Source organism: Mobula hypostoma, chromosome 6 (genome assembly GCF_963921235.1).
Source record: "Mobula hypostoma chromosome 6, sMobHyp1.1, whole genome shotgun sequence".
Classification (NCBI taxonomy): domain Eukaryota; kingdom Metazoa; phylum Chordata; class Chondrichthyes; order Myliobatiformes; family Myliobatidae; genus Mobula; species Mobula hypostoma.
This window is the reverse complement of record NC_086102.1, coordinates 27127669-27150823: the sequence shown is the minus strand read 5'-3', so window position 1 is coordinate 27150823 and position 23155 is coordinate 27127669. Positions and strand designations below refer to the sequence as shown.

Here is a 23155-nt window from a genome sequence, read left to right as displayed (position 1 = left end):
TCTTTGCAATGTGAAAATTGTAAATCAAATTGCCCCTTAAACATCTAAATTTGTTGCTTAGCTTTTGATTTACCTAACCTTTTTACCTTTCGTACTTTGGTGATTCTTATTACATACTTTGTCAACTTTTACTATTCAGTATATCTCGCCCAGTCTTATGGGCCTGTGCTAGTTACTGCTTTCTTAAATTTTTGGATTTTTCTTGCTTCTTGAATTATCCAGTGTTTTTCTGAAATTGAACCATTTGCTCTTTTTAAGATTATAGACTGTATCATGTTAAATTCTTTCATATACCCTCTCAAATGTTCTATTGTGGTTTTAGAGATTAGCAAATTCATCCAGAGTTCCATAGATAGTTTTGTTTCATGGAGGTCAGCCTCAAACCCCAGTTCCAAACTGTCTCCTGTTGTTTGTTTCCATTCAGACTCCACATTGATGTTGATTTGTATTAAAATTGGAATAGAGAATTTCACAATATATTTGGGATTGTGAACTAATCTTGGCTCACACTATGATAAATATGATATGTCCTGTTTCCTTGTTAGTTCTGTGAATAATGGGCTAGCTTAAACTGATGATTAGCTGAAGGCTCTGTGGGGACATATCACCTAGTTACTATATATTATTGGCTAATTCTGGGCTTCTACTCTTGCTCACTGCAGCATGGAGGTATAGAATGTGCTTTAAGTCAGATATGCTTGCATCTAATCTTTCAATTGTTACCTGGACTCTACAGAGTCTAGGAATGGTTTCTCATCAAGAGACTGGGAGCACTTTGTATCTGGTCCCCAATTTTTACCAAGCTGACATTTGTTTAAATATGATTGTAGATTTTCTTTAAAATGGTAAATGAAGCTAAGTGGTTTTTGTTCTATTATTTTAGCTAATAATCTTAATTAAACACTTTTTAAAAATTTTAATTTTTTTTGATTGTTTTCTGAATAGCCCTGATAGCGGATATTTAGAGTTGAGAAAAAAAATAACAGCATAAGCTGTCATAGGTTATCAGTATGGTCCACTACCTGAAATCGCGTTGATGCAAATGGCCCATTTAATTTTGCTGTGGCAAATTAGAAGCTACAAGGCCAATAAAAATGGTGAGAAGCTGGAGTAGTATGAGGATATACAGTATATCTGGATGCCCTGTCTCAATACTGTTGGAGCTTTTGTTTCAGAAAAGACGCAGTAAACAAACACCAGAAATACCCTTTTAGTTATAAGGTAGTGTTTTTTATTATAGTCTTTAGGAAATGTAACCTCTTTTACTTAACCCTGCCCCCTCTCCACCCTCTGCTAAAATCAAGCATACCTTTGCTACATGCATATTTTCTGCAATTGTGTATTCTTTCACTTCCACAATTACTGTTGGGGCCTGTGAGCATTGTATACTGGCCCAACTGTGCCATTTTATAAGGGTTGTGGCAGGTGCAACATGGGTAGAATTCAACATGTGAAATTCATTGAACTATGCAAGAAAATTTCAAAATTTACAGATCGATAACCTGTTGGTACTGAATTCTACAAAGGAAACCAACTCTGAGATTGGCTATTTGTTAAGTTTGAACTGATTTCTCTGATTATTTTAGAATTTACTGTTATGTGTTTGTCACACTTGTCACTTCCATTATAAAATCCTTTGCCATTCATATTTCAAATTAGATCTGCTAGCTTAAAGTTGCCACTTTGTGGGGCATTTCTTAGCTTTCTTTAGTTCAAGTGCTTGTTGTTCCTTAAACATTTTGGCATATAGTAATGCTTTCAAATAAACTATCAATAATTTATTTTAAATCTGAAGTTTTTTGATAAGATGATTCATTAATGCCACCTTCTTCTCTATGCCTCACTCTCAACCCACTTTCTTCAGTACTCCATTCCAAAACCATGCAGGCTTAAGGTTTCAATTTGAGTCCACCTAGCACAATCTCATGAGTGAAGGCTTGTGAGTTGGATGAGCTCTAATCTTAGTGGTTGGCAGTTATCAATACTCTGCCTATTTGCTTTTTTAATGTTGCTCCCCATCTACACATGGCAGAGCTAGTCAAAGTCCTGGATTAACACTTCTTGAATACATCTGAATTATGTGAAGCAGTAATGCACAGATACTTGCAATGCATTACTTTTTTATTTGACTGATTTCTAGTGGGTCTTTAAAAACAGTAAATGAAGATTTTAGTGACAATTGTCTTGGGGTTTAAAGCGGATATTTGAGAGATCTGTGAAAGATCTTTGTGGTCCAGGAAGATCTCGGCTGACTTCCAGTCCCTAGTAAATTAGCTCATTTCATTTGGAATGCCAGTGAGGTGTATATATAATAGATCAAAGTCCCAGGAATAAGAAAGGAAGCATGTTCACTATACACTTCACTGACTTGATCACTATCCTGTGACTCCTGTTGTTGTTTATGCCAAGTCCTGGGTACCTGTGCAGATTTGGTTACAGAAAATTATGTTAGCACTGTGAGAATATTGGTGGGAGGAATAAAACTTGTAATCTTGACTCAAAATTGTTTCTTAATATGTTTTTCTGCCATCCCCCAGACTTCTCTATTTAAACCATTGTCCAGCCACCCACAGTAGAAACCTTTTGCAGGTGCTATGTCTGCAGCAATGAAGATTGTGGTTCAAGCTTGGTTCCAGTGAGCACATTGAAATTCATTTTGATACTGAGTTGTGTAGTTTCAGAGAAATCCACCTGAAGCACCTGATACTCGTTGTTTACTTTTCTGAAAATACTCCTTCTAATATGACGGAGCAATGGATCGACTACTTCAGGCTTGTTTTCCTCAAGGTTGGAAAAAAAACATCCAAAACTGAACTCTTCTTCAGATGTTTTATGATACTTCCCATTTAAACCGGAATAAGTAGAAGTAGCTTATTCCAAAGACAAGAGTTGAAGTTGTCCCATGTTTCCCAGGAAGGATCAATGCAGATTCCTCCCTGTTTTGTAAGACACTGATGCAAAAAATATGGCATTGCACTTCAGCTAACCTCAGAAGAATTAAATTCATGTTCTTGGTAAAAGACATACTGCTTCAGCTAGAAACATTACATGATGTGATCTATAGTTTCCAGGTGTGTTTGTGCTTTATTCCTGCTGCTGGAGGAAAAAATTATTTTTTCATATTCTTCAATATGTAATACATCTTGGCAATTGTTTGATACTGCTAGCTTTTTTAGTTTTGTGTCTTTCATTCCAGAACATCATTTGCTGTCATCTCTGTAATAAAATTATTACACTAATATCTTGTGAATATAGTTTTAATTTTCTCACTCCTACCCCACCTCCTCAAAAGTGCTATTCCAGGTTGGTATGTAAACCACAAGTCAGCCATCATGGGTACATAAAGAGTTTGAGACCAGAAAAGGTCATTTTTCTTGAACAGCCCAATCCCAAGTTTGGAAGTTATACACCTTGATGTTACATCTACCTTGATGTATAGAGATGTTGGACCCTGTTTTGTTCCATCTAAGAATTTCAGTTTAGCGTAGAGCACACATGAAGATCAAATCTACAGTGTAGCTTGTTTGTTTGACCAGTTATCAATAGTTATGTTTACCCATTTCCTTTTAATTTTATCTGGATTAAAACTTATTTTTCATTCTCTCTTTTTGAACTAGCCATTTCTGAAGTTTTCACAATGAATCTGCCTTCAGTAAAATGTATCATGTCTTTCATTCTCTCAACTGCCTGGGTGCAGTTGTATCTAACTGATATGTTTTTCCTCAACTTGTTAAAGTTAAATATCCACTCAAGTTATTTAGCAGTAGACAGAATTTTAAATTGTTTATTTCTTTTTTAACTGCTAATGCTTCATTCATCTGTTTCTTTTTGAAAAGTGGCTTTAATATCATGCTTTCATTGTACACCTTCTGGGAGTATGATCGAGTTCCTATGAGGTATGTTCTCCACAGTAGAACTCGCTACATAAAGCTGCTTATTTTCTTCTCTCTCTAAAATCAATTTCTTCATTTTCCCCAACTTTTTCCTCTTAACTCTTTCTCCTGAAAAACAAGACTCAAGTTGTATCATAGCTGCACATTCTTTTTGTAGATGTGACTTTTACCATTTCTTCAAATCATTAGCCCAACTCCTAAGTCCAGTGCTTTATACAAGGAGCACTTGCATGGACAATAGGTTGTGGACTGCAGCTGTGCTGAGGTAATTACCGGTTACTATTACCAGCTCTGCCATTATCGGTGAGATAAACAAACTAAAATCCAGGGAGTACTTATGAGATGTCCTGCTGAATGCCACATTAGGTAATGTTCTTAGCTGTTGAATCATCAGAGACTGGCTATTTCATTTCACAATTGGAAGAATGTAGTCTCATTTCATATTAGTCTTCCACTAGAGTTTTAAAAAATCTTATCACAATTTCAAACTGATGAAGAATTTTTATTCTGGTGTTTAATAACCAAATACTGGAAAATTCCCATCTGGACAATCAGTATTATTACATGGTTGAAATTAGAACCTTGTTTCTACCCAATCTTTTTTTCCCAATTTCAGTCCTGAGAAGTTCTTTACACTTTTTCTTATTGTGCAAATAATAGGGATTTTCTTGGGCTTCCAATTTAAAATTGCATAAATCAGTTAAAGATCTTCAAATTTAAATTTTAGGGTAGATAACTCTGGGATCTTACTTAATATACTGACAATTGGTAAACTGGAAGGTGCTTAGAATTTGTGGGACACCAGCGGGTATTGTTCTCTTTGCAAGGCAGATAAAAACAACCAAAGGTTATCAAAGTATTAATTGAGTTTTACAGAATTGCAATTTTTTAAGTTAATTTTTTTTTATTTGTAAAGTTAATGTCCTCATGGCAGATATTTAAATATACTAAATGTATCAATGCATTCAAACATATTTGGGAAGTAGAAAAACAATGAATGTTGGTAATCTGGAATAAAAGCACACAATGCTGGAAAATCTCAATGGGTTAGATAGTATCTGTGGAGAATAAACAAAATTAACTTTTTAGGTCAATGAACTGACTTCATCCTGAGACATGACTTCGTTTCCCTCACCACAGGTACAGCTTGACCAGTGGAGTAGTTCCAGCACTTTCTGTTCTGAGACCACCGTGTTTGGCTGAATTTTGCGCTATTTCATATCTGAACGCAGAAAGGGGTAGTTTGTTTGACGATGGAAAACATCTACAGCAAGCTTGATTTCAGTCTTGCAGTATTTTTTGCATGCCTTTTTCAACAAGTTTCCGAATGTAGGGAACAAATTCAAAATGTTAATGTCCAACACATAGTTTTTAATTCTCAGCTTGTTCCTTCAGCATCCATAAGGAGTGAAACTAAAGTTTCAGTTTGATACATTTTCAGAGAATCAAAGGAAATTTTGAACAAATTTTATTGGCTTGAGTCATTAACTCAGTTTCATTTTCCACAGATGCTGACTGAATTGCTGAGTATATCCAGCACTTTGATTTTATCTCAGATTTCTGACATCTGTATTTTTTTTATTTTCAGATTAAGAACCCTTTTAATTTTATGAAATAAATTCTAATTTGGAAAGCATAATATGTGGTTCTTCAATTTCTGCATATCTGAGATGATTCCAATGCAAACAACGAATTGAGCAAGTACTGAGTTACATGGATTAAAAATGCTACACATGTATTTAATCCTCTAAACTATCAAGTAAACTTTTTAACAATATATTAAGAAAATCACGATTGTAATATTTTTGACAGTATTTATGTACATAATCCTTGCACAAATGATCAGTTCTTGTTAATAAATCAGCAATTTATTCCACATTTGTTCATTTCTACTGAATTTCTTGTTGCCTGATGATTTTTAGTATAGATCAATATTAATGATCTGCAAAAGCCATGATAGCATGGCAGTTTGCACAACGCTATTACAGCTCAGGGCTGTTTCAAAGTTCAGAGTTCTATTCTGGCGCTGTCTCTTAGGAGTTTGTAGTTTCTTCCTGTGAACCGTGTGTTTCCTCTGGGTGCTCTGGTTTCCTCCCACATTCCAAAGATGTACTGGCTAGTGGGTTAATTGGTCATTGTAAATTGTTCTATGATTAGGTTAGTGTTAAATAGGTGGGTTGCCAGGTGGTACGGTATGTTGGGCCAGAAAGGGCCTGTTCTGAGCTGTATCTCTGTCAAAAATAAAAGAGATGCACTTCAAATAAGGATTTTTCAAGAAAAGCAGTATCATTGGCAAATTGGTTGCACTCACAATGAAAAAGAAGAATACTGTGGAAATCTGAAGTGTAAACAAACTAAAAATACTCAACAGTTGAAATAACATTTGTGAGAAACAAACTTAATGTTAGATCTGAAATGGTAACTCTGCTTTTCTTGGCACCTGTGTCAGGCAGGGCAAATAGCACTTTCTGTTTCAATTGATAAACATGAGATTCTGCAGATACTGGCAATCTTGAGCAAAATACTTAAATGCCGGAGGAAGTCAGCAAGTGAGGCAGCATCTATGGGAGGTAATAAACAGTTGTCATTTCAGACCAAGAGTTGATGAAAGGTCTTGGCCCAAAATGTCAACTATTTATTCCCCTCCATAGATGCTGCCTGACTTGCTGACTTCCCCTGGCATTTAGGTGTTAGTCTCTTAGTTGTTGATTAGAAATAAGACTGCAATTATCTCTAATCGATAGAATAACACTTTGTCTTGACTGCAGTGAACTACCTCGGCCTTAGTTGAGGTAATGTTCTGGCTTAACCATGAAGCAATGTCATTTGTTTATTGGGAGTAAATTTCTAAGCTGTCTGTGAGAGTAAGCTAAGAACTAGCTAGCATAGCCTTAGATGGGTGGATCTTGCATAGTCTATGTGAATGGTGTAAAATCAGGTGGCCCACATGGAAATTGTAGCTAATTCAATGAATTGTGAAGACATTGGTGTTCATATTAAATGGTTGTGTTTTTCTTTGGGGTGGGGTGTGTGAGGAGAAAGATCTGCGGGATACTTTAGTAATACTGTTCTTTTTCTAATGTATGTCAGTGAATTTGATTACAAACTGATGAAGCACTTTTGCAAATGATACCTGTAGTGAAATGGAAGGAAGCCATTCTAATACTTTAGACTGACATGGGTAAAAACATAGGTAATTAAATTTTTATTGGAAATGGACAGTAGATTTTTCATGAATGGTTTTGAGTTTCAAATAGTTGGAATGGCTTAGGACTGATGTGAAAAATTAAAAAGGCATTTGTTGATTCCTAGCAGTCAGCATTCAATAATGTTTACTAGCATTGGTACAACATTAGAATAGAAATGAATGGAGTTGGGTATTTTAAATTGTGCAATTAACTGGTCAGCTGCAGATTGAAACTCAGCAAAATGGTTTCAAAACATGATGCTATCAACTTAACAGGATACGACTAAATTCACTGCATCATCAACACCTGGTCATCATCTGAAATTGAGCTTTAATTTTCACTTTTAATTCTATTCTCCCATATCTGCACTGATCCCATGATCATGCATGTAACAATACATTATACAGATCTAATGTATAGTAATCTGTGGTAAAGTGAGCTTCAGTTTTCGGTTCAAGCCTTGCTCCTGGACTTTCCATGATTTCTAGGCTGATACTGTGGCACAGCTAACTTTGCTGTGTTATTGGAGGCGAGTCTTTTGAATGAAACATTAAGTGTTGAGTCAATGTGTTCTGATGGAGGAAACGGATTCTATGGCACCATGAAGAAAATCAGGGAATATTCCCTGACTCCTGGTCAAAATTCATCCTTCATCCAGCATGATCAAGGAAATTAACTGTAATTTGTTGTTTGTTCAATGTTGTTAAACACAAGTAGAGATTAGCTGTTTGTTTTAAGGTAATAGGCTTTTCTTATCACATTATGAACAATTTATGAGATGTAAAATGGTCATTAAAGGTGCTGTTTAAATGCAAGTTCTCTCTTTATTAATAATAATCCACTCCACCTCAGTGTTTATTTTTACCTTAACATTGTTTAACTGCTTTCCTGGCTCATCCATGACATCCATATCTGTTGACTTTTCAAACTTTATTTTCAGATTCCTCTATAGCCTTGCCCAAAGCTATTTCTATAACTTCCTCCAGATCTATAAACTTTATGTTTTAAACTGACCTCTGGCACATAGCTAGGACTTGAAATATTCTGTATTTTTGGTTACTGTTTTACTTTGACAAAATAGGATATTCTTAGCCTTAAAAAAATAGCATTGATCTGATCTCCAAAATAAATTGCACCCAAAAAAAAAAGGAATTTAAATCTTAAACATTTTAAGTTCATTTATGGTTACATGTTCCTTTTGCTGTCACATTTAGTCTTACTGCCTCACGGACACTACTCTGGTCTCATCACTGATTAGTAAATTCTATCAGATAACCACAAACCCATTAATCTATAGTCATGTTTTGAAATGACCTTAAAATGTGTATAATAATTAGAACATTGCCATCCCAATTTTATTGTTAGGAAAATTATAAAAACAAATTCCCAGCAGGTCTTTGGAAATCAGTGACAACTGGAAAAATCAAGCTTAAGCTAATACCATTTGTAACGGTTCCACCAGCGGCTTTTCTTTGATTAGGCCCTGTGCACAGAGATTATTTTCCCCTCGTGATATTGAAATTCGTTTAATAGCATTATGAGGAAAAAATTATATGTAAAATTAATAGATCCAAGCTGATGCAGGATAAAAAATTAACTTTTTGTGGAAAACAGTAATATATCAATTACATATCCTACTTTCCTCAATGTACAGCTTCCATTCAGAGTTATGAATTGTGCGATGGAATTTGCAGTATTCTTCACCATAAAGCAAATCTCATTTTGCTGTTGTAAGAGTTGAGGAATTTCCTTAGCCAACGGACGATAAATTTGTGGAATGCATTGCCACAGATGATTGTGGAAACCAAGTGTTTGGGTATATTTAAGGCAGAGGTGGATAGGTTCGTGACAGAGTGTAAAAGGTTGTGGGGACAAGGCAGAAGAATGGGGATGAGGAGGGAAAATATATTGGCTATGATTGAATGATGGTCCAAATGATCCAATTCTGCCCTCATGGTCTTTAATCGATGAAGTAGCATTAAAAGGGGAGTATGTGTTGCACATGCATTGTTTTTAAAGACTGATTACTTAAATTGATAAAAGATTGCATAGTAGGGTTATCAAAAAGGTATGGACGAGATGAAGCATTAAAGGAGTTTTGAGAGGTTTTTTTTTACAGAGTTCCTGATTTCTGGAGCTTACTGTCAGGAGCTGGTGAAGTTAGAAACAATTACTAGGTTAAAGAGACCTAAAAAGGCAAGGCATAGAATGATACCAAATATAAGCAAATGGGACAATGGTAGGTGGGCAAAAATGTTGGCATGGACATGCGGAGTTAAAGTCTGTATTGTACATTCCTATAACTGAGATGATTTGGAGTTGCATGTGTTTGTAAGAACAATTTAACTTCTTAGGATGTACAGAAAATAGGCCTTAATTTCAGCTACAGGGACAAATCCAGTTTTGTCTCTCTATAGGCATGATTGCTACATATTATGCAACACCTATATTTCAACATGCTAACCCTCTCTCTCAGTCATCTGGTCAGACTGCATGACCTACAATCAGAAATGGATAAGCAGATTTTTTTTCAGCAAACACTGCAAAGACCAAAGTCTTTGCCTCGAACCCTGTAACCCACTATATTTCTTACCCCCAGTTTCAATTACCCTCATTGGTAACAGTTTGTAACTGGACCAAAATTTAACCTGTGACTTTGGAGTGCAAATCTGCAACATTACAAAGATATAGTATATCCAAAGCCCAACTTACTGTTGCTATGGTTTATTTGCTGCAGAAGCACATATCCATGCCTTCGTTACCTCTTAACTACATTACTGGATAGTCTCTTTTGTTACATTTGTTCATGTTTGACATCCTGTTAATCCAAGCCTATTGACTCACTGGAGAAGCAAGAGACTGCAGATGCTGAAAATGGAGTATCAAACAAGATACTAGAGGAACTTAGCAGTCCTCCCACTGATGCTGTCTGACCCACTGAGTTCCTCCAGCATTTGTATGTTGTACTTGCTGACTCACATTGGCTCTTAGTTAAGTTGCATTTTTATTTCAAATCTGTTATCTGTTCTTCCACATCCCCCCATACGTTATAAACCTGTCCTATCTCTAACCATTTCCAGCTCAACAACAGCCCTGAACATCATCTCTCCTGGATGATCAGCCATGATCACAGTGAATGGCGGTGCTGGCTCGAAGGGCCGAATTGCCTATTGTCTATTGTCCTTTAAATGTGGTATGTAGTTCATCCCTGAACTTGGTCATCTTCTGGAAAACAGCTGGAAAGGTTCCCAAGTTCTGGAATTTCCTTCCTAAACCTCAGTCACTATCTTCCTTTCTGCTCAAAATGCCCTGCTTTAATCGTCTCCTTCAGTGACTTGAGCACATTTTCTTTGATAGCATGAAATGCCTTGAGACATTTTACCACATAAAAATGTGCTATATAAGGGTAAGTCACTCTTACAAAAGGTACTATTATGTGACGGCATCTAGGATAGTGGGAATTGAGAAGTAAGATTTTTAGTCTGTAGTATTGATCTATTTGAAAGGAAAAAATGAACTCCATAATCAAAACACTCCTTAGTTTGGAATATTATTCCCATCAACACTTGGTTAAGCTTAGTTTAAAGGATATTGAGAGAGGAATAACACTCCATAATGTTATTGTAAATCTCTGCCATATTGACAACTCTTCAGAAGAATCTACAGGGCGGGGAGGGGATAGAAAGGTATGTTATGCCAGAGATGAATCAGCAATCTCATTTATCTGCATGAATTAGAAAACTACACAAAAGACCTAGCATAAATTGAATACCTTTAATTAGCGATGACAAAGTAAATGACCAGTCAAAATACACAAAATGCTGGATCAACTCAGCAGGTCAGGCAGCATCTATCGAGGGGAATAAACAGTCGGCTTTTTAGGCTGAGGCCTTTCCTCTTCATAGTTGCTGCCTGACCTGTTGAGTTCCTCCAGCATTTTGTGTGTGTTTCTCAAGATTTCCAGCATCTGCAGAATCTCTTTTGCTTGTAAAAGATCATTCATAACCTTAATGACTGGTGGAGTAAGCTTGAGAGGCCACATCACTTACTTCCCCTATTTCTTACTTCCATATAATTTTCATGAAAAAAAAATGTCCTGACATGTTCATGCTCCTTCAAGCAATAGACCAGCAGTAATTGCAGATGCATGCTGTTTGATGGGCCTGTCTTTGGCTGTTGGATTTAGTGCTTGGAGGGTTGTGCTTAATGAAAGATGCATGCTGTGCAGCTCCCTCTACAGGACGATCAGGAACTGCAGGAGGTCAGGCCCAATGGTCTAGAAATATGATTATTTTTGTTTACTTCAATGCTGTGGAAGTGAAAGTGACCTTTCTCAAGAATGGATCCTCTTGCATTCTCCCCTAATTTCACTGAGCAGTAAGTGATGTTTGTAAGCAAGATGCAACTTCAGCAGTAACACAATCAAAAGTTATAATTTTCTACAGAATACAATACTACTTTTGGACTAGTAGGAAAATTTGTCCACATTTTCCCAGAAATGACCAGTATTGAACTGTGCATCTCCAGTTGTGCCTCATATGGAGTTTTTAATCTTTGAACTCCCTACCCTCTCCCATATCCTGCTCTGCCAATCCACTTGTTTTAGTCCACCTCCATCAATCAACCCAGACCTAAATACCTGATCACTGACCTACCTAAAAATTTCAACCTTCACTCCCAATCTCCACCCATCCTGATCCTCGCATCCTCCAATACCTGGCCCCAGTCCTGGGAAATAATGCAATTCCAAAATTATGTTCTTTTACTGGTGCACCAATATTTCTGAGTTGAAGGATCTTCATAAGCAAGAAACCAGAACAAAGGAAAAAGCAAGATAGATTCATTGATTCAATGACAAAACATATAAACTTCACTTACTTGGGGCCTTTAGCTCCCAGTGGAGCGTAGGCCATCAATGACCTCCTGTTTCCATCATCCTCTGAAGTCAATGGTATGGTTTGAGTTCATCAATGTTTCTGTAATCCATTGTATCCACTGTAAAGGGGATTGGCCTACACCACTGGAGCCCTGTTTGCTGGCCTTACCTATTTCCACCTCTTATGACGGGGACATAGGGTTGGACTTAGAGAAGCAAAGCATATAAAGAAAACACAATATAAAGGAGCAAAAGACTGGATTAAGAAAGAAAAAGTCAAATATTAAAAAACACTACAATAATAAAAATCTAAAGGACTGAGGCTGCTAATTTGTAATAATTTGTCATGCCAGTAGGTTTGACAGATGGTAATCAGAACATCATGTTATTAAAATGGCTTCAAGTGACTTGACAACTTCTAGAGTGAGTTTAGCCTGTGCTTATAATGCAAGAACAGGACTTTCAAGTCACTCTGTGCATTGGAAAAGGAAGCTGATACCAGTGAAACAGAACAAATACAGCTTCTTAATAGTTTGGCTTGGACTGAGAATGAAAGCTTTGTACCTTGGTGACAAAACAAATCACAGTTAGGTTGGCTAAAAGTAGTTTGTCTTTGGTCCTTCATAATTTCTAATATTTGCTTTACAATGACCAGAAATGTATATGTTCTTTCTCAATGCAAATTGGACACAAGTTCTGAATTGTAAAGTATACTTCAATTCTAACAAAGAAGATCAATCACCTCAGGAATTATTTTCTAATTCTAAGTTTATTCATTGACATTCTTTCTTGCTGAACTGTCGATTATGAATAGAGAATAGATACCTCGTGTCTGTTTCCCATGTAGGGGTGTCTAAATCTAGAGAGTGTAAGTTTCAGTTGAGAGGGAGGAGATCTACAAGGAGTTTGTGGGGCAAAAATATTCACACAGATGGGTTGAGTTGCTAGAGGAGGTGGTGGAGGCAGGAACAGTAACAATATTTAAGGTGCATCTCGACAGATACTTAAATAAGTAAGTCATAGGGGGATACTGAATTAATCAGGCAAGTGGAATTAGTATGGATAGGTATGATGGTTGGCATAGATCCAGTGGGCTAAAGGGATTTTTCTATGTACAACTCTATGATTCCATGACCCTAACATCAAACATTTTTAGTCAAAGAGTGCACCCATTTTTATGGTTATACTGTATAACCAAAGTTTGCTGAGTAAAATTTTAATCTGTTATTGAAAATTCACCTTGTTGTGTTGATTCTTCATTTGGAAGAAAACCCCTTGAGGCATTTTTGCAATACTCATATTGTCTGTCATGTTGAAAAGTGAAATAAAATCAGAAAGTGCAGCTTGCGGTAAGATAGGGTGAAACTGGATTAACATTTTCCAGCATAAGTTGTTACAACAAAATTTTAAGACTCTTTCCCTGCCTCTAACTGAGCAGATGGTGCCTGACCTTCTAAATAGGCCAATATTTTCTGCTTTTATATTAAACTAAACAATTTCTAATTACAACAAACTTCTACACGAACATCGGCCCACAGTAATCTGAGAATGTCTCAGTTCGGAGTCAAAATCTGACTCTGATGATCCTTCAAGGTGGGGTTAATCCTAGTTCTTCAACCCTGCTGAAATGGAGTTGACATTAGTATCCACATTAGAGTGCCTCTGTTTAGAAGAAGGTTGCTCAATGTGCTGTTTAAATTAGTGTTGACTGTCCCTTTGTTAGCAGAATGCCACAGTGAAGCCAACAGCAAAAACCCAGGTGGCTCTAACAAAGGAGTTTCCAGTTTCCTCTGGTTCGCAACACAGGAAGAAAGAGGTGCTGAATGGTTATGGACAATGGGTTCCTGTGGAAAAAACCAGTAAAGAAACAACTGATGATGTCTTTCCAGAAGTCAGTTCTCAGGTGAGAATCCTAGTGGATTTATGCAGTGTGTGATTGGGAAACGCATGCTTCATTTCTTTTTAATGGTTCTCAACAAATCCAGCCCAATGAATAGGTGCAAATTTGGTATTTTTAAATTATTTCAGGATAACTTTGAATTTGTTAACTATTTGGTTCTTATTTTACAATCACACCTATTGAAAATCTATTATTTCATTGGTAGAATAATGATGTTATTATATTTTGCTTCATTAACCATTAAATGATAGATGCTGCTGGTCAAAGGATAGAAAGTTGGTTAGAGTTATTGCTTCTTGTCTCTATTTGGGGGGGAGGTTCTAGGCACCTGGCACTGTATTAAATACACTTAAAATATCTGGTTCATACTCACCTCAAGACTTCTGAGCTAATACTAGCCAGTTGGACATTTAAAAAATATATTTTTTTATTTTCAGTATTTGGGCATTGCCTGTAAGGTCTACTTCCTAATTTCTCTTCGCAAAGTGTTAGTGAGCCACCTTCTTGATTTACTTGGTATTGGTTTATTATTGTACTATGTACCAAGAGACAGTGAAAAGCTTGTCTTGCGTACAGATTAAATCATTGCAGAGTGCATTCAGTTAGAATAAGGTAGTTCTTGTGATGAAAGTAATCCCATCCTATACCACAGACCAGAAATTTAGCTGGACCATCTAGTAAATACCATGACGACAATAAATACCAAGCAGATCAGAGGCAGGATATCCTATAGTGAGTCACTTATGTCCAGTCATTCCAAAGCCTGTCCACTATCCAAAAGGCACAAATTAGCAATCTGATTGAGTACTCACCACTTGCACAACTGTAGGGTCAACAACTCTCATGAAGATCGACACCATCCAAGACAAGCAGCTGTTTGATTGGCACATCATCAACTGACCTAACATTCATTCTGTCCTTCACTGTTGCACAGTGGCTTTAATATTTACCATTGAAAAACTTGGACTACAATAACCCAACCAGGCCCCTCCTGTAGCACCTCTCAGACCTACAGCCCCTATTACCAGGAAGGACAAAGGCAGCAGATGCGTGGGGACAGCACCACATGAAATTTCTCTTCCAAGCTGCACAGTATCCTGACTTGGAAATATATTGCTGGTCTATCTAAATCCTGGAATGCTCTATCGAACATTGCCATGGGATTACCTTCACCAGAAGAACTACCTTATCCTAGCACAATGCACTGTGTAATTAATGACGGTGTAGACAGATAGTATCTTTAAGAGGCATTTGGGTGGTTACATGGAGGGGAAGGGCTTGGAGGATAATGGGCTGAAAGTGGCAACTGGGATTAGCAGGGAGGATGCTGTGGTCAGCATGGGCTGAAGGGCTTGTTTCCATGTTGTATTATTCTATGGCAGTGGAGGAACATTGATTCATAATCTGCAAGAGGACATCAAGTGGTAGTCAAGAGGTGGTTCCTTACCCAGGTTTAACCTGATGCTGTGAGATTTCATAGGGTCAAAAGGTTCAAAAAGTTCAAAGTTTCATTTATTATCAAAGTTTGTATCCATATACAACTCTGAGATTCGTCTTCTCCAGATAGCTACAAAACAAAGTACATGAAGGTCGTTCAGAGAGAAACATCAAACCCACTCCCCGCACAAAAAAAGAATGACATTCCAATCATCAACACCCAAGCCCCCTTCCGCCGCACAAAATGAAACAAGAACATCGAGCCCAAACCTTTCTCCCCCCACACAAAACAGAACAAGAGCATCAACCCCCAAAACCCCTCCCCTTGTAGAGCAAAATGGAAAGTAGTGAGCAAAAAACAAAGAATATAAAAACCATAAGTCTGAGAAAGTCCACATTCCATAAACGCAATAGTCCAATCAATAACCCAGAACCACGATAATGTCTTCTCTGTCAATGAAGAGCGAGACACCACATGAGCACAGGGGCCTACCTGCCCGCCACAGTGAGCCACACAGTGATAGGCTGCTCACAGGCTCCTTGGCAGTGATCAAAAGGAAGGCAGTTGGCACTGATCTCTTGCTCGCCTTCTGCATTTGCCTTGATGTCTCAATCTTCCTCGGTGCTTTATCGGCGATAAAGAATGTTTTAATTGGCAAACCAGAGTTGAACATTAGCTCATGCCCCATTTCGAAGTTTCTTTGCCTCAAGTATTGACGAGTGCATGCTCACTTACCAGAATCTTCTTCAAGACAGCCAAGTGCTGGATCACTCAAACTATCCCCAGACTGTAAATTGCAGGCTCTAACAGTCCCAGAAAAATATTTAAGATGGAAAACAGACATAAAAGATGTAAAATAGACTATCTGGAAGACGTCAACTGAGGGAACATTGTATGCTGGCGCCATCTTGACCGGAAGAACTTGAGTTAATATTGAGGGCTCCTGGGCTGCTTCCTCCTGCCTGTGTACCAGTGAACCACTAACTTTGAAGAAGGGACAGGAAATATCCACTGATTGTGATGAAGAGTCTGCAACATTGTCTACCATCTGTCCTGGTATCCTGTTATAAGCACCTATCACTCTCTGTGTAACAAAAAACTCACCCCAGACACTTTCTCTAAGATTTCTTCACCTTAAATGTATATCATAAAAGATTTGATATTTCTACCCTGGGAAAATGATTCTGACTGCCTGCCTCATATATGCCTCCCATAATTTTATAAACGTTATCAGTTCTATCCTCAGCCTTTGATTCTCCGAAGAAAACAATCCAAGTTTATCCAACTTTTTCTTCCAGCTTATGCAATCGGAACAAGGCAGCATCTTAGTAAACCTCTCACGCACCCTTTGTGAAGCTTCCACATCCTTCCTGTAATGGGCTGACCAGAACAGCAGACTTTATTCTTAAGTATGACCTAACCAAAGTTTTACACAGCTGCAACATTACTTCCTTACTCTTATACTTAATGCACTGATCAATGAAAGCAAGCGTGCCTTTACCTACTTTCGGAGAGCTATGGAGATAGACCCTAAGATCCCTTTTACACGTGATTCCTTGAGTGAAGCTATGTAAGATGATTGCTTGACGAGATGATGCCTAGATGTTGGTGTGGAGGACCTTGCAAGGTTAAATGAGCCATATGGTTGTGTCAGAGTTCAGACCCTACATTGATGCCAGAAGATCCATACAGTGCTATTCTTTGTTTAAACAAAGTAATGCTGGTACAAGTGAGCTGCTGACTATTTTATTTCAGATGGCATTAGATATTCAGCTACATGAGGTGGACGTGGAGTCATATATTGGCCATACTGGGTAAAGCTGGGAGATTTCCTGAAGGACATTCATGAACGAGATGGGGCTTTACAACTAGTCTTTCTCATCAGTATCTTTGTACCTCTGTACTTCCCTCTGCAGCTGGACCTTCAACTTCCTAACCGGAAGACCACAATCTGTACGGAATAGAAATAACACTTCCACCTTGCTGACAGTCAACACTGGCGTTCCACAGGGATGTGTGCTCAACCCACTGCTCTACTGTCTCTATGCCCGTGACTGTGTGGATAGGCATAGCTCAAATGCCAACTATAAATTTCCTGATGATACAAGCATTGTTGGCAGAATTTTAGGTGGTGACAAAAGGGAGTACTGGAGCAAGATGCACAGTTAGCTGAGTGGCGTTGCAGCAACAATATTGCACTCAACATCAGCAAGACCGAAGAGCTGGTTGTGGACTTCAGGAAGGGTAAGACAAAGGAACACAAACCAATCCTCATAGAGGGATCAGAACTGGAGAGAGTGAGCAATTTCAAGTTCCTTGGTGTCAATATATCTGAGGACCTAACTTGGATACAATATATTGCAGCTATAAAGAAGTTTAAACAGCGGCTATATTTCATTAAGAGTTTGAGGAGATTTGATTTGTCAACTAAAACACTTGAAAACTTCTACAAATGTACCTGGAGAGCATTCTGACTGGCTGCACCATCGTCTGGTATGGGGGCAGGGGCTACTGCACAAGATTGAAATCAGTTGCAAAACCTTGTAAAATTAGTCACTCCATCAGAAGTACAAGCTTCTATAGTATCCAAGACATCTTCAAGGAGCAGTGCCTTAGGAAGGCAGTGTCAATCATTAAGGATCCCCACCACCCAGGACATGCCCTCTTCATGATGTTACCATCAGGAAAGAGGTACAGAAGCCTGAAGGCACACACTCAGATATTTAGGAACAACTTCTTCCCCTCTGCCATCCAATTTCTTAATGGACATTGAACCCATGAACACTACCTCACTATTTTTTTATTTTTTGCGCAACTTTTTAAAACTTAAATATAACTGACATATATATTCTTAATGTTAGTCAGTTTTTTATCTGTATTTATTCATCATGTATTTCATTGTACTGCTGCCATAAAGTTAACTCATTTCATGACAATGCCGGTGATATTAAATCTGATTCTGATTCTGATCATTGCTATGATAGGTTGGTGGCTTTTTTCCCTAAATAGCAATTATTAATTGAATTTAAATTTCACAAGCGTCTGGGAAATAACTCTGCTACATTTCCGTAGATTACCAGTCATAGAGTCGTACAGTAATATATGAAAACAATCCCTTCAGTCCAGCATGTCCATGCTGAATAAGATGTCTATTTAAGTTAGTCCCATTTGTCCACATTTGGCACATATCCCTCAAATCTTTCCTATCCATGCACCTGACTGAATAACTTCTAAATATTGTTATGTGTTGTTTGTGGTAAACACCTTTACCACGCTCTCTGGCAGCTTGTTTCATATACTCATCACCTTCTGTGTGAAGAGGTTGCTCCTCAGATGTCTTCTCAATCTTATCCTTCTCACTTAACCTATGCTCTATATTTTTGATTCTCTTTTTCCTGGGAAAAAATACTGCATACATTCATTCTATGTATCTATGCCTCATGTGATTTTCTATGTTTCCTATGTTCCAAGAAATAACCTAGCCTGCCCAAATTCTCTCTATAACTCAGGTCATCAAGTCCTGGCAATAGCTTAGTAGTAGCGTGACGCTGCTCGGGAGATCGGAATTCAGAGTTCAATTCTGGTGTCCTCCATAAGGAAATTTGTATGTTCCTTCCTGTGTCCACATAGTCATAGTCATACTTTATTGATCCTGGGGGAAATTGGTTTTCGTTACAGTTGCACCATAAATAATAAATAGTAATAGAACCATAAATAGTTAAATAGTAATATGTAAATGATGCCAGTAAATTATGAAATAAGTCCAGGACCAGCCTATCAGCTCAGGGTGTCTGACCCTCCAAGGGAGGAGTTGTAAAGTTTGATGGCCACAGGCAGGAATGACTTCCTATGACGCTCTGTGCTGCATCTCGGAGGAATGAGTCTCTGGCTGAATGTACTTCTGTGCCCACCCAGTACATTATGTAGTGGATGGGCACAGGAGTTTTCTGTGAAGTGATTGATTGTATTTTTGAAAGACATGATTATATCTAAATGTTAACCTTTTTGTTTTCTACTGAGTTCTTGCATTGTCATTGTCATTCCTTGTAGCTTCAACATGGGTTTCCTCTGGGTGCTCCACTTCCCTCCCACAGTCCAAAGATGTACCAGTTAGTAGGCTAATTGGTCATTGTAAATTGTCCTGTGATAAGGCTAGGGTTAAATCAGTGAGTTCCTGGGTGGTGCAGCTTAAAGGGCCTGAGGGGCCTGTTCTACACTGTATCTATGAATAAAAAAATATTTCTTAAATCTATCTTGCACTCTTCCGTTTAATGGCATCTTTCCTATCTCCACAGTAGAGTCATACAACATGGAAACAATTCTGGTAACATAAACTGCTGTGCCATTGTCAAATAATTGAATGTGGGCTGTTCAGATTTCAATAAAGAGCCAAGAAACAAAGCCTAAAATTGTTTGAAGAAGAAAATGCTCTGCAGTTTATATCTCTCCAAATAGAATGTTAGCATTTTGTGTTCTAGGTTGTGGATATTTCTGCAACAATGAGTGAGAGAGCAGCCGCACAGAAGCGTCTTGTTAAGAATCCGTATGACGTGGAAGCAATGTCAATGATACTCAGAGCACAGGAACAGGTAAGTGGGAAATGGTCTGGTGAATGGTGAGGAGGTGAATGGTGCTCTCTTTCTGAAATGAGTGTTTGGTGTGTGGTCGTCTGAAATCTTGGCTGATACTCCACTGGAGGGTGTATACTACATTGTAAATCACCAGAAAAGCTCTCCATGCCACTGTTGGAAGGAGAGTAGAATTCCTCTCATGGCCTGATCCTCATCCCTCACTCATTTAGCACCAATAGATCATTCATCTAATTGAGGACCTTACCACAAGTCCCTGGTCACTGCTTTCCCATTTGTTTTCTGTGAAGTGATTGATAGCATTTTTGAAAGACATGATTACATCTAAATGTTAACCTTTTTGTTTTCTACTGAGTTCTTGCATTGTCATTGTCATTCCTCGTAGCTTCAATTTCAAAGCAATTTTATCCTTCCACTGTTCACTCACTTTTAATTATGTTTTAACAGTTTACTTTCTGTCTCCTAAATTTTCCTTTCTTGATTTTCATTTTCTTCTGAGGAGTGCTCTATGCTTGCTGGTCATCCTTGGGACCTTGCCTAAGAAGTAATGTCACATATTCAATTCTTTACAGCAAGTGTTGCCAAATAGTTGACTAAGATTACAAAGTTATTATCCACCCACCACGTTAATGTTCAATGAACAACCATCTGAACTGACATTGCTTACAGTAGTTTTTATTTGAATCTGAAATTAGAAGCCTTTCTTAATGTAAATGCAAATATAATTTTAATTGATGACTGGCTTAAACAAATTTCTTTCTAAGTTGTAATTAGATAATGTAAACCATAACTTTAGAAGAGTTCTTTCCAGCGGCTGCTTCATGTTGTAAAAGGTGTGTAATGGATGACAATTCTATTTTAAGTTGCATTGGGAGTAGATGCATAGAGTGGGTATGTAGCTTCTCAGGTTCAGAACAACCATTAAAATGGGCAGCATTTGTATTTTTATTTTTTGCTGAACAGAAGATACTCTTAGCTCCTGCTGTCTGGGATCATCATACAACACACTCATTATACTAAGCATATATGTACTATACATCAATAAGTATTAATAAGGTTGCAACACATCTTTCTAACCTCTGCAGAGAATCATCTGTTGTAATGGATGAAGGTATAACCACTTAGCATTAAAATCTAGCTAATGTAAATTGATTCTCTCCAAGGAACAATTTTATGTGGAGCATAATCATTTTTAGTTTTTAATTTGGATAGCCCGTGTCCCATCTCCCAGATAATTCTTGCATACTCAGATACTCAAAATGCTCTATTTATTTATAGGAGCTTCTTTCTGTTTAAAACTGGATTAATTGTATTAATACTAACAGATTTGTTATTAAAATATTTGATTCAAATAACTGAATGTCTTTGTTAAGGGTGAATTCCAATTCAAAATATTCATATTTGAAGATGGTTTAGAAAAAAATGACTATAGATAGATTTTGGGACAATGAACAAGTAAACCTCTTCAATCAGACAACAAGGCTGTGTATTTCACCTTCATGGTGATTTGTTGAAACAGGAACCATACCAATATTCAAGATCAGATTGGATAGCTGAATGGAGTAAAAACAATTGAAGGACTATAGGCCAGGTGGGAGATAAATGCAGCACAGATAGGTTGAGTCAAATTGATCGCCTCTGTGTTGGAATTTCTGTGCTAATCTTCCGTAGACTGGTGGGTCTGAGCAGCCTTTCTGAGTTGGAGTAAATGTAATATCGTTAGCCCTCTAGACTGACAACATATCAATAGATTTTGAATATTTATGTCAAGTTATTTTGATGTAATTGGATTTACACCAAGTATTCAATGGTTTAATGTGGTTTCAATATATTTTCTTTTTGTCAGATTGATGTGTGGGCTCAGGCAAACTCTCTGCCTGGTCAGTTCACAGGTAGTACTGGAGTACAAGTCTTGACCTATGAGGAATTAACACATAGTGGTCCTCAAGCCTGGATCAGGAAGGTAATGGGCATAGTTGCAGATATCTTTTTATTACCAGCTTTGAAGTAGAAAAGTCTACAACAGTTTAAGAGTGTGTTAAGGGTCAGTAAGGGCGAGGTCCAGAAGAAACTCTTATTGACATTGCCCACTTCAGTTTTCTCTTTAAAAAGAGTTGATCTCACTGAATTAATTTCTCTTCTCTAAGTGGCTGCTGATCTGAATCAAATCTTAAGTACTTGAAAAAGAAGAGTTCTTTCTGCCCATTTTATATTGATTGACATTCTGCATTAAATGGTGCTGTTTTTTACGTGCATCCTATATAGAATATGACCTACAGATAAAGCTCTCTGTAGAAACCTTTTGCTTTTTGTTGATTTCATTTGCTTTGCATGAGGTTATTCTGGCAAAAGTAGAAGAGGAAATAGCTGACTAATAGAGAAAATATGTTGTTATGAGTGGAAAGCTGCTCTCATAGTTCGCCTCAATTTTGAGACCTCTTGGACTGGGTTGAAGCACTTGGTTCCACTGCATTTGTTTCTTGCAAGTATGCTAAGACACTTTACAAGACAAATGCTCTGATTTAAGACAGGCTGTGAAGAAATGGGTAATAAAATGAAAGACAGTGTATAAATGGTAAATGCATTTGAGTCCTGGATTAAATCTCTTAGTTCAATAGCCAGGATTTCTGAGGACTTTGGTAAGAATCTTTAGAAGGGAAAAGATGAAACTTGGCATATTACTTGTGATATTATTATTTACTGCTTCAAAATTGATATTAATCAGAACCATTAGGTTAAACTTAAAGGATTTTTAAAAGTTATGTTATCCTGGGCCATTCATAAAATTATAGGGTTTTAAAGCTCTCTTTAGCCTAACCAAATGTTTTTTTACTTAAGTATCAGTAGGATTCAATACTGGCAGCACAAGTTGCTTTCAGTCTAAACAAGACAGAAATAGTAAAAGGAAGTAATGCTTTGCATTTCTGTATTTCTTTTACAAAATGTTGAATAATTTATGGTTCATGTTTCGCTTCTGTCGTCAATGAGGAAAAAAAACTAATGTCTGTTTCAGTTTATGTTCAGTGGTGTATCCAGTTCACAAACAAGAGATGCAGTTATGCAAAGAGAATTTAACTGAATTAGTCCAAATCCAAATTGGTATGAAACAATTGTTTCATATATCTTGTTTTAAGTATACCATGAATGCGTAAAAAAAACTTATGCCTTTTAGATTTATACCATTTGGCAGAATTCATTAGTGCATTTGATGGTCGTTGGAAATTGTCAAGGATTTTGTTTCCCTCCTAATCTTAACAAATTCTACTTTGAA

General features: G+C 37.4%; 1 protein-coding gene across 6 annotated transcripts in view; it reads left to right on the top strand.

Moving 5' to 3' along the window:
• LOC134347881 (protein SON-like) overlaps positions 1-23155 on the top strand; it is a 54319-nt gene that overhangs the window by 24495 nt on the left and 6669 nt on the right. For 4 of the 6 annotated variants that reach the window (XM_063050444.1, XM_063050450.1, XM_063050449.1 and 1 more), the window contains exons 6-8: positions 13681-13860; positions 19774-19884; positions 21731-21847. In XM_063050444.1, the coding sequence (XP_062906514.1) occupies positions 13681-13860; positions 19774-19884; positions 21731-21847 (408 nt within the window). The remainder of the gene's footprint in view (positions 1-13680; positions 13861-19773; positions 19885-21730; positions 21848-23155) is intronic. The other 2 variants (XM_063050445.1, XM_063050446.1) reach the window with 2 other exon arrangements.